The 22500-nt window shown below is 41.5% G+C and overlaps 1 protein-coding gene across 5 annotated transcripts in view; it reads left to right on the forward strand.

Annotated features, from left to right (window-relative positions):
* The window catches only part of ctnnd2a (catenin (cadherin-associated protein), delta 2a), a 726237-nt gene that overhangs the window by 343131 nt on the left and 360606 nt on the right, over nt 1–22500 (forward strand). For all 5 annotated transcript variants that reach the window (XM_062021144.1, XM_062021148.1, XM_062021145.1 and 2 more), the window contains exon 7: nt 18526–18580. In XM_062021144.1, the coding sequence (XP_061877128.1) occupies nt 18526–18580 (55 nt within the window). The remainder of the gene's footprint in view (nt 1–18525; nt 18581–22500) is intronic.

Raw genomic sequence — 22500 nt, forward strand, 5'->3', positions numbered from 1 at the left:
GTCCCGGTCCTATCTCGATATCGGATATTGGTCCAAGGTTGGTCTTGTCATTTACAAAAGGTAAACATGATAGGCTACTGGTCCTTAATTGAACATTATTGTATCCAATAATTATAGTTGTATATTACTTAGACATACAGTCTCCAAAAAAATATCCAGTAACAAACGTGTCCTATTATTCAACTTATTGCGTCATGCGCTTCATTGAATGAATTATTGTGACAAATACGGATAGGCGTTGCCAAAAAACTAATTAATATTCCACTTCAAAAAGCATACATCTGTTATGAGGTTAGTTATTCATACCAACCATTGTTCTCTGAGTAATTTCACTTGATTAACTATTTGGTAACATTCCACACTACAAAACAAAATTATGTGCTATGCTTCATGCTGATATTGTATCAGAGTAATAGCAGTTTTGGCAAATACGTAAGGCTCCAGTATAAGAAGTGAAAAATATGTATCGGGAGACTCCTAATACAGAGTAGGGCAGTGGTTCTCAAACTTTTTTTGTCATCCCCCACTTTGGACAAGGGGGAGTTTTCAAGCCCCACCTACCCCCATCACCCCAACAGAACGCTAATGCCAAGCTTAACATTTTCAAATTTATCGAACATCAAGTAACATCAAGTTTTATACATTCAAACTCAATAACATAAAATAAAATCAAGTTCAATAATAAATACAATAACTGTGCAGCTGTGGTATAACTTGCATCAAGTTCAATATCAAATAAAATAACTTGCATCAATTCAATAATAAATAAAACAAAAGTGTTATAGCTTGCATCAAGTTCAATAATAAATCAAAAAAGTGTTATAACTTGCATCAAGTTCAATAATAAATCAAAAAAAGTGTTATAACTTGCATCAAGTTCAGTAATAAATCAAATAAAAGTGTTATAACTTGCATCAAGTTCAATAATAAATCAAATAACTTGCATCAAGTTTTTTTTAATCAATAATAAATAAAACAAAAGTGTTATGACTTGCATCAAGTTCAATAATAAATAAAACAAAAGTGTTATAACTTGCATCAAGTTCAATAATAAATCAAACAAAGTGTTATAACTTGCATCAAGTTCAATAATAAATCAAATAAAAGTGTTATAACTTGCATCAAGTTCAATAATAAATCAAATAACTTGCATCAAGTTCAATAATAAATGAAAATAAAAGTGCCTTTCTGTCTTGCCTCTTGGTGAGGGTGGTCACATTTTTCCCTGCTCCTCCTCCTTCCCGCTTGCTTTCTTGTGTCCTTGTCTTTGTCTGAACTTTTTGAAGCCTCTTTTCTTGAGCTGTCCTCAAATCTAAACATCAAAATGAATTTGATCAACTGGACTCTCGACGCAATTGACACAGTCTTTTCGACAAGGAAAAGAGGTTCGGGGGAGCCTGGCTGCCCTGATGGAACCATTGCTGCGGGGTACGTGAGAGATTCCTGGAATACTTGGAGAATCATGTGCCTCTCAGTCCTTTCCATCGAGGACGTGGAAGACATCTACCTATTTGGAGCTGTGATCGCAGGGCATTTGCTGATTGGGCTGGGCATTGCTCTGGTGTATCGTCAAATTCGGAAGACGATGGCAGCCACTCAAGGGGCCAACAGGTTGTTCAACGCAATGGAAGGATTGGGTCGTGCTGTGGGATCACAGACTGGAGCGATTGCTGATTTGAATCGCAAGGTGGATTCCATCTTGATGAAGTTAGAGAAAGAATAAATTGGAATTGTCAGAGCCAGCATACAGAGCAGGAATGTCATTGTTTTGACTCCTCGAAGAAAAAACAACATCTTAATCTACGATTTGACTCCCTCGAATGGCCTTGAGGAACAGGCTGTTTGAAAACACTCCCCTGAGGACTCCTCAAAGATGGACGCTTTTGACCTTCCCTTTTTTTTCAAAAGCACCTGGGTCGGACTCTTGAACTCTTGAACTCTTGGGGCCGGCCTCGGCCCATAAAGACAATTCCAACATCTCACCCAAGTTAATTGGGCATACATGCACGCACACACCCCTCCCCAAATCAACGCCTTCACCACTGCTTAATTCCTCCGGGGTTGTGGGGGCTGAGTAGCGCTCAACAGCAGCTGCCGGCCTCCAAGGTCCTGTTGGATGACTCTGTTGCGAGTTGTTGTGATTACATGTACCATGTTTATGTGTGCCATGCTATGTGAGGTTTTTTCCTCGGACTCAGTCTGGACCATTCCTGAGGGTCCAGCCTCAGACTGATATTTTTTTTACTCTTCCCCCCTTCTCCAATGTCACCTTTTCCCACCTTTTTAAGGAGCGCCCTAAGTGGCTGATCCGTTGGCGGTCCCGTCTTGTCTCCCTGTAACGTATGTCTGCTCTTAGCGGGATTGTGCCGAAAATGTAATTTCAGTTCTTATGTGTCTTGTACATGTTAAGAATGGACAAAATAAAGCTCCGCTCTGCTCTGCTCTGCCACTTTGCAATCTTTGCCAAAAAAAGGAGGACAGGGCAGGTGAACATGAGTTTTACAGTACTCCAGCATTAGTGGCTGCAATGAGCCTGTTTTGCACTGCACAGCTTTTCAAATCGGGGTTGCAGGCTTGACACTGCCACTGTTAAAACCTCATTGAGTTTGGGGCTGAGCTGCCTTGACGCAAGTGTTTCCCGGTGAATGACACATTGTGTCCAATGCGCATTTGGCGCAATCAGAGCAAAAGCCCACACAGTTTTCCCATTTAAGGTCGTGTTCTTTGAGGAAACTGTCCATTATCTTGAACAGCTCATCAGCAGTGGCTCTATTTTTTATGTATTTGCAAAACAGCAAATCCTCGCACAGTGACTCGCCATTCACAAAGCTTCCGCTTAGCCACGCCCCCATTAGTTACTGTTGCTATGTCAGTAAACTTTTGCTCCTACCTAGAAATGTAAAGCCTACAGGAAAAATAAGTAATTTACATGTATCTATATAGCGGATTTCACAGACAGAATCACAAAGTGATTTACAGTGTGTATAGAAAATGAAAGCATAGTAAAAAAAAAAATCAAAGAATATAATAATAAAAAAATTTAAAAAATCAAAGTGAAATTTCCTCCCGTTCCTCGCGCCCCACCTGTCATGTCTCTATTCCCCACCAGTGGGGCGCGCCCCACACTTTGAGAAACGCTGGAGTAGGGCCATATGGCTTATAATCTACATTTTGGTATATATTAGAGCCTTATGCAATAATGATATTTTAGTGCTGGGTGATATAGCTGAAAACTGTATCACGATTAAAGTGTTTTATATCGGTCGATATCGAAAATTATTGATATTTTTTATGATCTATGGAAAATGAGGACTAGGAGAAAATTATATTTCAAGTAAACATTTTTATTTCAAATGTAACCTTCCTCTGATCATAATCCCCTCAGCTATCAACGCAGAAAGAAAATGAAATGTCAACATAACCATGGAAAACACTCCATGTAAACAAAATTCTAAAATCACATTGAACACTTAACAATAACTTTTTTAAATTAAGGTGCAAAATCAGGAATATGTAAGGAATGCTTAAAAAAATATAACAAAGTTACAAAGTGTGAAAATGTAATCATAAAGAAACCTGATAATTATTTTCTGCAATTTTCGGCCAGAAGTCACGGTTGTTGCGGAGCTAAGATGGTGTGGTATTATCGCAGATGCTGGCTTTTGCGTCGATAACAGTCTGGATGGTTCGCTTCCCCTTTGGTCCGGATGACACGATGTCGAATATTTCCAAAAACAATTTGTTGTCCTTGCCAACCTTTATGCACCCAATTGGGATGATGAAGCATTTATTAGGAAAGTGTTTTCATTTTTGCCAGACCTCAGTTCCCATCGTTTAATATTGGGGGGGGAACTGAACTGTGCAATAGACCCGTTGCTAGACAAATCTAGTCCAAGGCAGGGCCCCCCATTAAAAATGGCCAAAACAATTTCAAAACTCATGGGTCAAATAGGAGGTGTGGACCCGTGGCGCTTTCTTTACCCAGATAAAAAACAATTCTCTTTTTAGTCCCAGGTCCATAAAACTTTTTCAAGGATTGACTGCTTTTTCATAGATGATAATCTCCTTCCGGCTGTCGACAATGTAGAATATTCAACAAAAGTGATATCTGACCATGCTCCATTGTTACTTGATCTTTCGTTTACACTCTTAAAAAAAACGCAGACTCCATGGAAGTTTAATTGCACACTACTCAATGATGACGGATTCTGCAAAACAATTTCCAAAGTGATAGATGATTTTCTTGTCACCAACAACTCTACTCCCATATCCCCGTCTTTACTCTGGGAGATATTAAAGGTGGTAGTCCGGGGAGAGATTATTTCTTATTCAGCAAGACAAAACAAATTGAAAAGACAAAAACAGCAGCCGCTCATGGAAAGTATAACATAATTGGACAGACAGCTATCAGTATCTCCACACCCTGAACTGGTTAAAGATAGACAAAATCTGCAAATGAACTAAAATTTATTGTCAACACAAGAAACTAAAAAATTACTCTTACGATCGCGTGGCTTCCTGTACGAGCACGGTGAGAAGGCAGGGCGCCATCTATTACGCCAAATTAAAACCCAGACAGCATCTCGGCAAATTCGAAAAATCAGAACCCTCACAGATGAACTTACAGTCATTCCTTCAGTCATTAATGACACCTTCAAATCATTCTACTCTGAACTATATACTTCACAATGTGCTGCTGATAAAAAAATCATGATGAGTTTCCTGGATAACTTGAAATTTCCATCCATAACTACTACTCAAGAGAGCGCTTTGGATCAACCTTTAGTAATCCGGGAAATTGTAGATTCAATTAAACTAATGCAGAGCGGCAAGGCCCTGGCCCAGATGGCTATCCTATAGAGTTCTATAAAAAATTCTCAGATAAACTGACTCCTCTCCTTTTAAATATGTACAATGACTCTCTGGACCGGGGTACCTTGCCTCGAACTCTCACCGAAGCGTCAATAACTTTGTTACTAAAACCGGGCAAAGTAGATTCTGATTGTAGTTCTTACCGTCCCATCTCTCTCTTAAACGCTGATTATAAGGTTTTAGCTAAAGCACTGGCCCTTCGCCTTGAATCAATTTTACCAAATATCATATCAACCTGACCAAACTGGGTTTATGAAAAACCGGCACTCTTTTTCCAACATTCATTGCCTTCTTAACATTATATTTTCTCCAGCATCCGAGGAGACTCCAGAAGTGGTGGCCTCTTTGGATGCGGAGAAAGCTTTCGACAGGGTGGAGTGGGGATATTTATTGGAGGTCTTAAAGAGGTTTAACATTGGGTCCAGATATATATCTTGGATAGCACTTCTATACTCTTCTCTAGGGCTGCCGTAAGCACAAATGGGATGTTATCCCAATTTTTCACACTTGGCAGAGGTACACGCCAGGGGTGCCCTCTAAGCCCATTGTTATTCGTTACTGCAATCGAACCCTTGTCCATTGCTCTTAAATCGGCTGGTATCAGTAAAGGAATCCATAGATGCGGTCTAGAACACACACATTCTCTATACGCGGATGATTTACTATTGTTTATATCTGATCCAATCTCTACCATTCCAAAGATTATTGAATTACTAAACAATTTTGGATCATTCTCTGGCTATAAATTGAACTTCGCTAAGAGTGAATGCTTCCCTGTAAATAATTTGGCCCTTGAGATCCCTGATGGATATTTCCCATTTAAGATGTCCAGGAACAGCTTCAAGTACTTAGGTGTACATATTTGTCGGAAGCTACCAGCTCTCTACAAGGACAATTTTCCACCTCTAATCGACAAACTTAAATTAGATTTGGAAAGGTGGAATGATTTACACATAACTATAGCTGGCAGGGTAAACTGCGTCAAAATGAATGTGCTTCCTCAATTTTTGTATCTGTTTCAATGTTTGCCTATCTTTTTACCCAATTCCTTTTTTTGCATAATAAACAAACTAATCTCATCCTTTATATGGAAAGGCAAGACTCCCAGGATTAGGAGAGAGTTCCTGCAAAGGCATAGGTCCGTAGGTGGTTTATCACTCCCTAATCTAAAACACTACTATTGGGCAGCTAACATACACAAAGTGACTCTCTGGATCCAAGAACCTGAATTAATCTGGTGCAAGTCTGAAGCCACACTTGCTGAAGGGGGGGGGGGGGGGGGGGGGGGGGGGGGGTGTGTATGTGTGTATGGGGTATGTGTTGGGTTGCTGTTCTTGGAAGTGGGTGGGGAAAAAAGGGGGAAAAAGTGATTACTGTTTTATTGTATATTGTAATACCTGTCAAATTTGATAAAAACATTTATATTAAAAAAAAAATAGAAATAAAAAAAACAATTTGAAATGTGGACTCGTCAGACCACAGAACACTTTTCCACTTTGCATGACTCCATCTTAGATGATCTTGGGCCCAGAAAAGCCGGCAGCGTTTCTGGATGTTGTTGATAAATGGCTTTCGCTTTGCATAGTAGAGCTTTAACTTGCACTTACAGATGTAGCGACGAACTGTATTTAGTGACAGTGGTTTTCTGAAGTATTCTTGAGCCCATGTGGTGATATCCTTTAGAGATTGATGTCGGTTTTTGATACAGTGCCGTCTGAGGGATCGAAGGTCACGATCATTCAATGTTGGTTTCCAGCCGTGCCGCTTACGTGGAGAGATTTCTCCAGATTCACTAAACCTATTGATGATATTATGGACCGTAGATTTTGAAATCCCTAAATTTCTTGCAATTGCACTTTGAGAAACGTTGTTATTAAACTGTTTGACTATTTGCTCACGCATTTGTTGACAAAGGGGTGTACCTCGCCCCATCCTTTCTTGTGAAAGACTGAGCATTTTTGGGGAGCTGTTTTTATACCCAATCATGGCACCCACCTGTTCCCAATTAGCCTGCACACCTGTGGGATGATGATGAGCATTCCTCAACTTTATCAGTATTTATTGCCACCTTTCCCAACTTCTTTGTCACTTGTTGCTGGCATCAAATTCTAAAGTTAAAGATTATTTGCAAAAAAAAAAACATCCCAAACGTCTGGCGCAGAGCTGGGGGAGTGTTAATCCCAAAGGAAAAATATGCCTCAAACATTGATCAATTCCGGCAGATCAATCTAGCCTCACGGAGGAGTTTAAATGCACCAAGGTGAGGCTGAGCATAACACTGACTGAGTCTCAAGATGAGGTGATCCGAGCGGTTGCTCCCAGACTGGCAACCGGGAGGAAATAGATCCCATCTGAGGCCGTGCAACAAGCCAAATCTGCTCTCAGGCATGGAGACATAGTGGGACAAGTGCAGCACGGAAGAGGTGTGTTTGGACTTGGGGCTAGTCGACCCACATGGCACAAGGCAACATCAGCCCAGAGGAGAAAGCTGGTGGTTGATCAGGTTCGACAACAAGAGGAGACAGACAGATGTGCAACAGCAGTGGCACAGTCCAAACAGGGACAGTGGACTAGCTGGGAAAACCTGGAGCATCGTAAGCTCACATGGAAGGATCTTTGGTAAATGGAAGGGAGCCAAATCAGCTTCATCATCAGAGCCACCTACGATGTTCCTTCCACACCCAAGAACTTAAACCAATGGTTTGGAGAAGATCCTTCTTGTGCACTCTGTCAAACCCCTGCAACACTCCGTCACATCCTCACCGGCTGCAAAATCAGTTTGTCTCAAGGCCGCTACACCTGGAGGCACAACCAGGTCTTAAGACAACTGCCGATCACCCTGGTGGAAAGGAGAAATAACAACAAGGCCCTCCCTCCCCCAATCCCTAGTCACTCAATCACCACTCAGTTTGTAAGAGCAGGACAACTCCCACCAAAACCATCTGCAAGAGTGGAGGCAACCCTTCTGGACTCTGCCCGGGACTGGAAAATGCAGGTTGACACAAACTCATCTTCCCGCCTGAAATCATTACAACCAGCTTCAGGCCGGACCTGGCCTTGTGGTCAACCTCCCAGAAGACTGTGTTCATTGTTGAACTAACTGTACCATGGGAAGCAGCAGTTGGTGAAGCATATGAGCGCAAACAACTGAGGTATGCGGACATAGCAGCCGAGGCAGAGCAGCGCGGCTGGCGTGCCCGAGTACTTCCAATGGAAGTCGGGTGCAGAGGCTTCGTTGCTACGTCGACAACCAAGCTCCTCAAAGGAATGGGATTGAGAGGTCAGGCCTTCCGGCCGGCTGTCAAATTGCTGTTGGATGTTGCTGAACAAAGTAGCAGATGGATATGGTTTAAGACAAAGGACCCAAACTGGGCTGCTAAATGACATATAGGGGTAAAGGCAGAGGGGGTCACACCTGGGACGCCAGATGTCGTCGTTGAGCTCTCCGGAGGTGTCATTGGCCTATCAACGAAACAGCAATGAAGGAGGGTGCCCACCTGAAGACCCCAGTGAAGCTTTTGCCCCTAACCCCCCACCCCCCACTCAACACTAACTGCTGATTCATCTGAGTGATTGTACTATCTAGTCCTCTGAGCTCAATTAATGTATGTATGTATGTATATATATATATATATATATATATATATATATATATATATATATATATATATATATATATATATATATATATGTATATGTATATATATATATATATATATATATATATATATATGTATATATATATATATATATATATATATATATATATATGTATATATATATATATATGTATATATATATATATATATATATATATATATATATATATATATATATATATATATATATGTATGTATGTATGTATGTATGTATGTATGTATGTATGTATAAATGTATGTATAAATGTATGTATACCGTAATTTCCGGACTATAAGCCGCACCTGACTATAAGCCGCATTAGCTAAATTTAGGGGAAAATACAGATTGCTCCATATATAAGCCGCACCCGACTATAAGCCGCAGGGTTTTGATGTGTAATTACCGTAGTATATAGGGGTTCCTGCTACCACGGAGGGGATTATCGGGACAGAGATGACTGTTTGGGAACGCAAAGCGTCCCATTTATTAACAATAAATCTTTCAATCATTCAATCAAACTTTCACATCTTTAACATGGCGAACAGCATTCGTGCAGAGTACAAATAATACAACGGTGCAAAGTAATACAAAGTGCTCGCCTGTACTTTATCAAAATAACCAGCCTACCGGTATATGAAAAGTCAGTCTTTAATCATTGTGTCATCGTCTTCCACCTGCGTACTAAAACCACCGAAATCCTCTTCGTCGTTGTCGGAGAAGAACAGGCCGTAAATAAGCCGCACCGTTGTATAAGCCGCAGGGACCAGAACGAGGGGAAAAAGTAGCGGCTTATAGTCCGGAAATTACGGTATATATATATATATATATATATACATATATATATATATATATACATATATATATATATATATATATATATATATATATATGTATATATATATATGTATATATGTATATATATATGTATATATAATTGTATGTATGTATATATAAATGTATGTATTTATGTATGTATACTGTATATATGTATATGTGTGTGTATATATATATATATATATATATATATATATATATATATATATATATATATATATATATATATATATATATATATATATATATAGTGGTCAAAAATGCAACCAGAAGCTGGATGGCTACCAAAAGCGCCTTATTACAGTGAAACTTGCCAAGAGACATTTGTTAGTATTAACATTGCTGTATGTATACTTTTGACCCAGCAGATTTGGTCACATTTTCAGTAGACCCATAATAAATTCATAAAAGCACCAAACTTCATGAATGTTTTTTGTGACCAACAAGTATGTGCTCCAATCACTCTATCACAAAAAAATAAGAGTTCTAGAAAATATTTGAAACTCAAGACAGCCATGACATTATGTTCTTTACAAGTGTATATAAACTTTTGATCACAACTATATATGCTTTAATATTCATACCAAGAATGTTATGCACTGCTGCAAATATACAAACACCTGCAAAATGCTTTTAGTGGATACTATTTGTTGTTGTACTTGAGGAGAGACAAGGATGTCACTTTTTCTGTTTTGCAAGCCAAAGTGAAACAATGCCAGCGCTCCAAGGTGACTGGGGGACTGTGTGCTTGCATAATGTTGCATTACAGCTGCTCGGGTGGCTAGTCATGTATTTGAATCACCTTTACAGCTCTAAGTATCAACATAAGGCTGTGACGCTCAGTGGAACACGAGCATATGTCCGCTTCCTTCCAACCGCTGTGTGCATGGAGACTGAGGCTGCGTATTCCTCGCGAGAATTTACTAGGGGAATCTTGCCAATAGCTCTGCCATGATTAAACTGAACTGTTTCCCCTGAAGCCTAAGCTGCTGCACAATCTGGAGAAATGGCATCTTCTGCCGCGACACATGCCACAAATGTGGTGGACATGCCACGCTGGTTTCTGCAAAATTGTCACTGATTGTGTGCAGAACTCAGGTGACAGCTTTATTCAGTTCTTGGGATCTCAGCATGAGCCAAAAATGCCATTTATTTTACTCAATTTTGATACAATTTTTCCGCACTTCATTATTGGAACTTTTTTTAACAACTTTTACGATACAGTATAGAATTAATAATTTAAAAAAAGATGCCCACTGGCATATACACTGTATTGCCAAAAGTATTTGGCCACCTGCCTTGACTCACATATGAACTTGAAGTGCCATCCCATCCCAGGCCAGTCAAGTTCATCCACACCAGACTGTCATCCATGTCTTTATGGACCTTGCTTTGTGCACTAGTGCACAGTCATGTTGGAAGAGGAAGGGGCCCACTCCAAACTGTTCCCACAAGGTTGGGAGCATGGAATTGTCCAAAATGTTTTGCTATCCTGGAGCATTCAAAGTTCCTTTCACTGGAACTAAGGGGCCAAGCCCAACTCCTGAAAAACAACCTCACACCATAATTCCTCCTCCATCAAATTTCACACTTGGCACAATGCAGTCCGAAATGTAGCGTTCTCCTGGCAACCTCCAAACCCAAACTGGTCCATCAGATTGCCACAATAGAAAAGCGTGATTCATCACTCCAGAGAACGCGTCTCCACTGCACTAGAGTCCAGTGTTGACGTGCTTTACACCACTGCATCCCACGCTTTGCATTGGACTTGGTGATGTATGGCTTAGATGCAGCTGTTCGGCCATGGAAACCCATTCCATGAAGCTCTCTGTGTACTGTACGTGGGCTAATTGGAAGGTCACATGAAATTTGGAGCTCTGTAGCAACTAATTGTAAAGAAAGTCTTTGTACTATGGGCTTCAGCATCCGCTGACCCCTCTCTGTCAGTTTACGTGGCCTACCACTTGGTGGCTGAATTGCTGTTGTACCCAATCTCCTCTATTTTCCTAGAATAAAGCCAACAGTTGACTTTGTTGCACAGGTGGCATCCTATGACGCTGGAAATCACTGAGAGCGGCCCATTCTTTCACAAATGTTTGTAGAAACAGTCTCCATGCCTAAGTGCTTGATTTTATACACCTGTGGCCGGGCCAAGTGATTAGGTCACCTGATTCTCATCATTTAAATTGGTGGCCAAATACTTTTGGCAATATAGTGTATGTTGGTCGTCTACAACCGTGCAGCTCCAATTAACACATTTATTCAGTATACGGTCTTAAAGCCACCAGGTGAATAAATAACCACCAATAATTGCTAATATTTACGATCAATCCCCAATTAATTACTTGACATTAACAGTTGTGGCTTTAGGCAACCTTCCAAGTATATTTTGACTCCACAACATGCTATTGGATGCATTTTCAAATGTCATCATTGGTCACAATCCATCAGTTTATCTTCCTCTGCATATGCTTCTCAGCTGTTACATTTGTCCCATTGTTTGCTACTATTAATGCTGTTTAATCTAACATTGGTTCTGTTGCTGCTGTTTTGTTCAAAATGCTTAATTATCAATTACCATATGGTCAAAGACAGCGATCTTTTCTTGTCAATTTTCCCAAGCACTCCAAAATCATTGCTAAAGTTGAATTTAGATCTACTTAAGGTTTGTGTGTGTCTAACTTGATAACACAGCATGCAAAGCCAATGGGTTGAGTTTTTTTTTGCCCTGATGTGGGATCTGAGCCAAGGATGTCGTTGTGGCTTGTGCAGCCCTTTGAGACACTTGTGATTAAGGGCTATGTAAATAAACTTTGATTGATTGATTGATCTACAGTTCTAAGCTTGTGTGCAGAGGATTCCTTCTCTTAAATAACTAAAATAGAGGGCAAAATCTATTTAGCATGTCTGTCTCATGCAGGATATACGCTAATCATCAGAACACCCACAATACTGGGATGAGAAGATGAAAATCATTCAACTTTGGCAATGTGATTTATAAAGATTAGAACTGTTCTGTGGATGCTGTTTTGTGTCTATATTTTGCATATTTTGAATTTAAAGACAGAATAAGAGAGGAAATATTTAGTCTGTGTGCATGTCAATATATTTGGACTATCAAAAATAAAAATATCATACATAATGTCTATTTAGCAATAGGGCTGCAGCTAACGTTTATTTTGATAGTCGATTGGTCAATGATTATCTTAATGACTAATCAGATAACAAAGCATACACATCTAATGGCTTTAATTTTTCCATCGACTTCGAAATGCAGCTAAAGTTACTTACAAACAACAAAGATGACTAATTCCCTCATAAATATTTATATAAATGATAAATGATAAATGGGTTATACTTGTATAGCGCTTTTCTACCTTCAAGGTACTCAAAGCGCTTTGACACTATTTCCACATTCACCCATTCACACACACATTCACACACTGATGGCGGGAGCTGCCATGCAAGGCCCTAACCGTGACCCATCAGGAGCAAGGGTGAAGTGTCTTGCCCAAGGACACAACGGACGTGACGAGGTTGGTAGAAGGTGGGGATCGAACCAGGAACCCTCAGGTTGCTGGCACGGCCACTCTCCCAACAGCGCCACGCCGTCCCCAAATACTGTAACTGTGCCGCTCATTCAGCTGTTACCACAATTTAAAAGACTAATAAAATCCATTTAAAAGAAAGTAAAGGTAAAGTGTTAAAAAAAACAATTAACCTTGTGTTTGTATTAAAAACAGTTAAAATAGCAGCTGCACACTGGTATATCGACTATTGATTAACTCTTGGCAATTTTAGCACTTTAATAGACTCAAAGTGTAGAATTTTATTTTTGATTAATTCTTAAAATGATGGCTATTAAATATATTGTATGTTTAATCTTATGATACCTCCACATTGGTGCCTGTCAATCTCTCTCTCTCTCTCTCTCTCTCTCTCTCTCTCTCTCTCTCTCTCTCTCTCTCTCTCTCTGTCTCTGTCTCTCTCTCTCTCTCTCTGTCTCTCTCTCTCTCTGTCTCTCTCTCTCTCTCTGTCTCTCTCTCTCTCTCTCTCTCTCTCTGTCTCTCTCTCTGTCTCTCTCTCTGTCTCTCTCTCTCTCTCTCTCTCTCTCTCTCTCTCTCTCTCTGTGTGTACAAGTGCGGTTGGCGTTTGTTAAAGTGCCTTTTTTTACGACATTGAACATTGACGCCGCTTTAAAACGTACTTGAATTGATGTAGACAAAGATTAGCTGGCTCAAAGGGCCGGTTTTGACAGTAAACATGAATATAAATGTACTATTGCCTCATGATAATATTACATAGTAGCCTAACCTTTTGACTGAGGGCTGCATACTGCAATTAATAAGTACAGACCTAACTGCTTGGCATCTCTGCCTGTCGCACCTCCTCCAGTGCACTTCGAGGTCAGCTGCAGGGTCGTCAGCTGGTGCCACCGTTCACTGATGTTTCGCCCCCAAGCCAGGACACCTCGCGGTGGGGGGGCAGTGGCTAAGCGGGGACGTCTCCCCGCGCCACTCCCTGCAACTGACCTCAATGGGGTGTTGAGCCCCAAGTGTTGTCCCTCCTTCTTAGCCACATCCAGAAACTTGCCTTCTCTGCCTCCTCTGCCAACTCCTTAATGGCCCTCCTCAGGCTGTAACCGGTCATTCCCGCCGCACGCAGGAGCCGGGTCGCAGAACCTCCTACGAAGCCCCTGCATCCGATCTCCACGGGGTGAATGGACGCAGACCAGCCTCCCCCCTTGCAGTCCTCTGCCAGGTCGCTGTACTTTGACCGTTTGAACTCATGTGCTACTGGTATTCCCTCCTCCCATGGCACGGTTAGTTCAATGATGAGGACTTTCTTAGCAGCTGAGGACCACATCACAACGTCTGGTCTTAGCGTTGTCTGTATGACCTCAGTTGGGAAGACTAGCAGCTTGTCCAGGTCAACGCGCATCTCCCAGCCCTTACCAGGGGTAAGCAGAAGTGATGATCTTCCCGCCTCTGTCTTCTGTCCTACCTCTCCTGGTTTGATTGATGTTTGGCCGATGGCGATCTGTGGCGTTGTTTGCCCCGACTCTGCATCTCTCCAACAGCTCTGCCAACTTCCTCAGCACCTGATTGTGTCGCCACCGGAAGCGCCCCTGCGTCAGCGCGACGTTGCAACCTGAAAGGATATGTTTGAGTCCTGCATTGTCTTTGCTGCACAGGGAGCACTTGCCCTCGCTTCCGAACCATTGGGCGAGGTTTCGAGGGCATGGCAGGGTGTCATACGCTGCCCTCACGAGGAAGCTAAGCCGAGATTGAGGAGTTCGCCAGATGTCGGCCCAGGTTATGACTCTTTTGATGGTATCCTCCCAGCGAGTCCATGCCCCCTGTTTTCCCTGGGATACGGCCTTGATCCAATACTGGTCTTGCGCCACTTGTGTGACCTCTTCCACCACCATGGCCTTCCTCTGCTGTCTCGTGGCTTTGGACCAGAACTGGACTGGTTGCCCCCATCCCAGTCCTGCCCGGCTGTCTTGGACTCTTCCCAGAATCTCCTTGTACTTCAGCCTTGAGACAGCTTGGTCCACTTCCACCTGAGCCTTCCACTTTCGTCCAGTGCGGACAGTCACCGCTGCACTCTTCACAGCTTCGTCTCTTGATTCCCTCAACTCCAGTACAAGGCGAGTCTTCTCCTGCCTGTAACCCAGATTGATTGACTTCAGAGGAAGTTGCAGAATGTTCTTGCCGAAAAGACCTGTGTCCGAGAAACAGCGGGGGAGGCCCAGCCACTTCCTGATATAACCGTTGGCGATGCTGTCCATCTTGCTGGCCTGAGAAGTATGTAGGGAGCAATGTTCCCTCTAATTTTTCATGTGTGTGAGCAAACGCAAAAACTCCCTGAGCATTCAGTGGAGCCCATGTGAGCAACATCAGACGTGCACACTGCGGCTACACCAGCAGCACACCTGTCCCAAACCTGACTAAATAACAAGTTACATCTCCATCCGTCCATCCATTTTCTACCGCTTGTCCCTTTCGGGGTCGCTGGAGCCTATCTCAGCTGCATTCGGGCGGAAGGCGGGGTACACCCTGGACAAGTACCCACCTCATCGCAGGGCCAACACAGATAGACAGACAACATTCTCTTATTATTATAATCAAATGACAGCAGTCATTTCCATGAGATGATTGTCTAATATAAGTGTTTAGGCCCACTTACAATGACAACAACAAATATTGTTTTTCATGAACTGTGTACTTGTATTGTTTGTCTGGGTGGAGGTCCTGCTTTGGAAATAATTTGTACCCCTTTCAGACATTGCATTTAGTTTCCATTAAAACATTCACATGTTGCACAATGAGATGTAAGCAGGGGTTTAGGTGTACATTCCTACAACTTCCTGTTTGTAAAAAATATATTTTTATTAGTATTTATTTAATATACTAACAGCATTTCATGATTAATATTTATAAATTAAGATTCCTAATAAATGACACTAGAATAAGCACACATTTGATTGGTAAATCATAGTGTAACGACCTGGAATGACACTTTATGTGTGGTGTTGGAGTTGTCCGACTTTTTGTGTGGCTGTAAACGCATCACTGGCTAAGTGCCATATGTGCATGTGTTGGCGCAAGTGAGAAAGAGCGAGCGGCTGCTTTTGATATAACAAAGTTGCTTTTGGTTTGGTTTGTACTGCAGAAAATGACCACTTTTGCCAAATATACACTACCGTTCAAAAGTTTGGGGTCACATTAAAATGTCCTTATTTTTCAATGAAGATAACTTTAAACTAGTCTTAACTTTAAAGAAGTACACTCTATACATTGCTAATGTGGTAAATGACTATTCTAGCTGCAAATGTCTGGTTTTTGGTGCAATATCTACATAGGTGTATAGAGGCCCATTTCCAGCAACTATCACTCCAGTGTTCTAATGGTACAATGTGTTTGCTCATTGGCTCAGAAGGCTAATTGATGATTAGAAAACCCTTGTGCAATCATGTTCACACATCTGAAAACAGTTTAGCTCGTTACAGAAGCTACAAAACTGACCTTCCTTTGAGCAGATTGAGTTTCTGGAGCATCACATTTGTGGGGTCAATTAAACGCTCAAAATGGCCAGAAAAAGAGAACTTTCATCTGAAACGCGACAGTCTATTCTTGTTCTTAGAAATGGAGGCTATTCCACAAAATTGTTTGGGTGACCCCAAACTTTTGAACGGTAGTGTATATTTTTTTACTAATGTTTTGGTGATGTGTTTATGGCCGACAATAAAGAGTTTTGCTCAGTAAAGTGATTGATGGAATTCATGTCCTCAAAGCGTCACGATTTTTTAACATTGATGACGAAAACTGTTTTCCCTGTTGTGTCTGTGTGTCCAAAATTGTTATGCGCTTATTTTTTTTTTTTAAATTTGTGCGTGGCGTAGATTTGCCGTGCGCAGAGGACGCTTGAGCAGTGCGCAATTGCACAGGCGCACACCGTAGAGGGAACGTTGGTAGGGAGCCACTTTGATACATATTTTACATTGATATTTGAAGAAACATGATTGTTAGCACAGCTTTTGATTTATATCTAATATACCTCATTAATAATGATTTTTAAAATTTATTTTCAGAGCATGTCGAGGACCAGTAAAAACAAAATTGCCAAAAGAATTAGCCATGTGCCAAAATTGCTCCGGGGTTGCACTTAGGACACCGCGGCCTATGCCTTTTTTTTTTTTTTTTGTACGTACAAATTCATGGATAACTTGATTTACAATTCTTAGTCAAGGTGACAAACAGATGTTTAAGTATTTACATTTATGTTTTAACAAAACAAATTTCAAATGATTGATAATATAATTGTTTTTGCATTGTACGATAATATAAAAGTTTAAATGATCTGCAATTACATGCAGTACATGCAATTTTTCTGTTGAAATTGAAATACCAATTACATTTAATTTTTAATTAAAACAAATTCATTCATTGATTTATTTGTTTTAGTGTATGCTGGCGCTTTTTGTTAATGGACTTCTTTTTTCATATAGGAAATATATGCTTTCTCCTATATGTAGAAACGTCTTGCAATATGCATTTTCTTGCGGCTGAATCATTACAGACACGCCAACATCTTTCCCAGAGCGCACCTTCAGCTTGTTAAAAGTAGTTTCTGTTGTCTAGATCACGTGTCAATATAGCTTAGAAAAGATAGTACAACTCATAATTCTGTGCTACATGCTAACAACATGACAAAACACCACAGGCTAGAGCATATGACACTTTAAATGTAGAGGGAAATTGATGTCTCTATGGTAACAGCCGATAATACACCTCATTTAAGTAGGGCAATCTACACCACTTTTGCACTTGATATCAAACGTAAACAAAGTCTTAGTTGATCAGATGCCCACTAATACTACACACAATTTTATAGTTTAGCACATGTTTTGTGGTAGATTTTGCCCTAAGTTGTTCTATATGATAAGGTTTTCAGTTTTGGAAAAAATGACATGTCTCCAGTTATCTCCAGCATCCAATGAACACCTCTTTTTTGTGGTTCGGCAGCTATAATTAGCGCATTTATGGCATATGAATTGGTAAATAAACAAGGAGTAGGTAACCCTGAAAAAATATGTCGGTTTTCTAAATCTAATCTGCATATCTTTACTCTCTAATTATCTTAAACATCTAGATTACTTTATAAAAACAAAACAAGAGCATCAATAGGAATGATTTAGCATCGTGGGATTTGGCACACATTATTTAACTTTGATGAGCGGTGCCTTACATAACGTGTAGTGGGGGTTTTATATATGACGATACATAACATTTAGTATGTTAATACACAAAGCCTTTGTAGTTCACTCCTCTACTTTGAGTAGGTGGCACAACGGGGCTTAATGAGAGATTATTTCGGTCAGTGCAGCTCCTCTGAGTTACTCGTCTGCTTGCAAGATCTTGTTTGAATCTCCCCCCCTTTCGTTCTTCTGGAGGGATTTCATTACGCTCTCTTAGTTCTTTTTTGCCTCCTCCCCACCCTCAAAGATATGACTGAAGTCATCCTGCATAAAAGTTAATTTTAATGGTCCCTGCTCTTTATCTCTTTTATCCTCTTTCCATTCACTCACTCCACCCCCACCCGTACTCATTTCTCCTTATTCATCTCCCCTTCCTCACCCTGCCTCCTCTTTATTTTCCTCACAACAACCCCCAGGTGACATCCAGCCGTGCAGCCCAGCAGCAACAATCACAAAGTGGGGCGGGCTCAGGTAAGTGTTTACTGCTCCCTTTCCTATTTCTACGAGCCTCTGCTCAATTAGTTAAAAAAAAAAATATATATATATATATATATATATATATATATATATATATATATATATATATATATATATATATATATATATATATATATATTATGCATAAAACACTTTGCATGTGACATGTGAGGACCTCGATAGCCGTGCACAAGTCTATGTATAAATATTGAAATGATCATTAAATGTATGCTAATGATATTTTGACATTGTTTACATCCTTGACACATTTGGTAGTAGTTGAAAGTGGCAAGAAACTGCTGAGAAGTTGTGTTACAGCAAGCAGTCGCCATTTTCATTGTTTTTATTCTTTTAAAAAAATACATTATTAATTGTAACACAAAAACACAACTGTGGCCCTACAAGATCCTGTTAGCATGTACTGCAACCTTCTAATCAACTATAAACTTAGGCTAAGAGAAATGTTAAATTGGCATGCAAAGTAGTTTGCATTAAATACCACCCAACTAGCTCACATAATGCACACATAACTAAATATGCAATACCCTGCCAAATGGGACTGCCTTTGTTTTGTATCTTACCAGTAGCAAAATATTATTGTTTATTTGCACCATTTATTATTGATAGCTGGGTGCAATCGATCACTCAATAATCAATTATGTTCCAAGCACGTACTGTAAAGGTCTTTTTTACTGGAATTGCAAGTAAACACCAGACATGAAAAATACCTTAATAAAATAGCCTTTGAATTAATATTTCACATTAACCCTACATTGTTTGGCTCTTGTTTTTCCATTAAAGCTAAACTGTACCCATTTTTAAGTTTGTATTAGCGTTTTTATTTATTTGGCAAAAGAGCAAACAAAACAGCGGTCCACAAATTCTGCCTAGCAACACGTTGGCAGTTCAATACAGCTGGGCTGCGCAATACTGGAAATAGTATCGATCTGACACCAAATACATACAGGGCTTGTACGCCAATACCAATATATTTTATTTGAAACGCCATAGTCAAATTATTTTTATGGAAGGTAATTGTGCTTATGATAAAACACAGGACATATACAAATAAAACATTTTTTTTTTTAAACAAATATGACAATGGATACAATTTCCCTTACTATGTTTTACTACAAACAACTCTTTTGAAAAAAGTGTACTTTTATGCAACCAAACAAAAAGTGTGTGTGTGTGTGTATAATATAAATGTTACTTACTTAGACTTAGTTCCTCCCATTCCTGTTGGAACATTGGGCGACGAGTCCCCTCCATTTGTTCCGGTCACTGGCGACCCTTCTTGCTCCATACCAGCTGACTCCCATCTCTCTCAGGTCTTCCTTGGCTGTTTGTCTCCACGTCTTCTTTGGCCGTCCTCTCTTCCTCTTTCCCCCTTCTGGCACCCAGTCCATTGCCACACTTGCCGGTCTCTCTTTTGGCAGTCGGAGTACGTGTCCAGCCATTCTCCTTCTCATATCAGAGACTATATCAGACAATGGTGCTACCCCTGCCCTTCTCATCACCTCTTCATTGGTGATGTGGTCTCTCCATGAGATCCTCAAGATGTATCTGAGGCACCGTCGGTGGAAGACATCCAGCTTGTTTGTAATGGTTGATGTCTTCATCCATGTCTCACAGGCATAGGTCACTGTAGGGATGACCACTGACATATAGAGGCGCAGCTTGGTGGACGTACTGATAGATTTTGATGACTAGATATTCCGGAGGCGTTGGAAGACTCCTGCAGCTTTTCCGATTCTGGTCTGTACATCCTTTTCTGCGTCTCCAGTGTTTGAGATGTTGCTTCCAAGATACGTGAAGTTCTCAACGTACTCTATGCCTTGTTCGCCTACGGTGAGCAGTGGAACGTTTTGGTCTTGTGCAACGGTCATGGCCTTGGTCTTCTCTTGGCTTATACGTAGGCCGACTTTTTCCCCTTGCTCATGCAAATTGTTAGTCAATTTTTGGAGTGCAGCGTAGGAATGGCTAAGCAGAGCCAAGTCGTCCGCAAAGTCCAGATCTGCCAGTCTGCCCCCTCCCCACTTAATGCCGAGGTTTGCTCCGACGACAGACTCCCTCATGACAAAGTCTATGACAATGATGAACAGTAAGGGAGACAAGATGCAACCTTGTCTTACCCCGGTCACAATGTCAAAGTCGTCGGTTGTCCTGTTGGTGGTTTTCACTCGACAGGTGGAGTTATGGTACAGGGCTCTGAAGATGTTGACGTACTTTGATGGTATACCGTATAGCTGGAGGATCTGCCACAGTGATTCCCGGTGGATACTGTCGAAGGCTTTCTTGAAATCGATGTAATTGATGATGAGGGGTGTCTGGAGTTCTTGGCACTGTTCTATGATGTTGCGAAGAGTGAAAATCTGTTCCGCGCAGGACCTTCCCTTTCGGAAGCCGGCTTGCTCTTCCCTTAAGATGTTATCTACCTCGTCTTTTAGGCGTTGGAGCAGCACACTACAGAAAATCTTGCCTGGGATCGACAGCAGTGTGATGCCCCGCCAGTTGTTGCAGTCTGCGAGGTTTCCCTTCTTTGGCAGCGTCACTATAACCCCCCGTCTCCAGTCGGCAGGGACCTCTTCGGCATGCCAGATCAAATTGAACAGGTGCATGAGGCTCTCCACGACCACCTCTTGACCGTGCTTCAGCAACTCAGCAGATACCTCGTCGAGTCCTGGTGCCTTGCTGTTCTTGAGGCTCTTGATTGCTTGGGCAACCTCGGTCCTGGTTATCTCTTCTGAGGTGACTGTCAGAGTTGGGGCTGGTGTTTCCCGATCAAAAAGAAAGAGAGTGGGAGGTGTTGGCTGGTTGAGAATCTCTTTGAAGTGCTCCACCCACCTTGCCTCCTGTTCCTCATCGCTTAAGAGTGCCCTGCCATCCCTGCTCTTGATAGGCACCCCGGAGCTGCTCCTGGAGCTGGTTAGCTCCCGCACAATCCTGTAGAGTGTTTTAGTGTTGTTTTTCTCTGCTGCCTCTTGTGCTTCTTTTGCTTTCTCCTCCAGCCACCTCCGTTTGTCTTTCCTGCAGCTCTTTTTTACTTCCCGGTCCAGGCGTCTGTACTCCTCGTCTTTCATCCTCCAGCATCGGAGCCTCCTCTTCTGTTCTCTTTCCATCTTTGCCATCTTCCTTTCGTCAATCAATTTCCAGGTCTTTTCCGTTATCCATCTCTCCTTGTTGGTGCCCCTTCTTCTGCCTAAAACTGTTTCCGCAGTCTCAGTGATGGCAGGGGAGAACAGACTCCACTGCTCCTCAATGGAAGGATGTGGTGGTACCTCAAGCTTCTTCCTCAACTCCTCACAGTAGCTTTTTGACAGGTTGGTGTTCTTAAGCTTTTCCACTGCGTAGGGTCTCTTGGGTTGCATTTTTTGCACATTTTTCAGCTTCAGCCTGATTTTACCCACCACAAGAAAGTGATCTGAGCCTACATCTGCACCCCTGTGTGCATGTACGTCTAGCAGTGACGAACGCCATCTTGTGTTTATGCATATGTAGTCCAGCTCATTTCGGGTTCCGCCCCCAGGTGAAACCCATGTCATCTTATGGATCTGTTTGTGCATGAAAAACGTGTTGCCAATGCTGAGGCCGTTTGTGCTGGCTAGCATCAACAGTCTCTCCCCGTTGTCATTGGTAGAGCTTGCAGACCCGTGTGGTCCCACTGTGGCATTGAGGCCCCTTCTGTCGCCATCCACTTTCGCATTTAGGTCTCCAATCAGCATCTTGATGTCGTAGCTGGGGATCTCATCAAGCACAGCTTGGAGCTGGCTGTAGAAGGCATCCTTGTCCTCTTCTGAGGCAGCCTCGGTTGGGGCATAGACTTGCACGATGGTGACTTTGGCATGTCTAGTATAGAGCCTTGCTGTGATGATGCGCTCATTCACCGGTTTCCATCCCACTAGCGCTTGCGC

This window comes from Entelurus aequoreus, linkage group LG15 (assembly GCF_033978785.1).
Source record: "Entelurus aequoreus isolate RoL-2023_Sb linkage group LG15, RoL_Eaeq_v1.1, whole genome shotgun sequence".
Taxonomy (NCBI): domain Eukaryota; kingdom Metazoa; phylum Chordata; class Actinopteri; order Syngnathiformes; family Syngnathidae; genus Entelurus; species Entelurus aequoreus.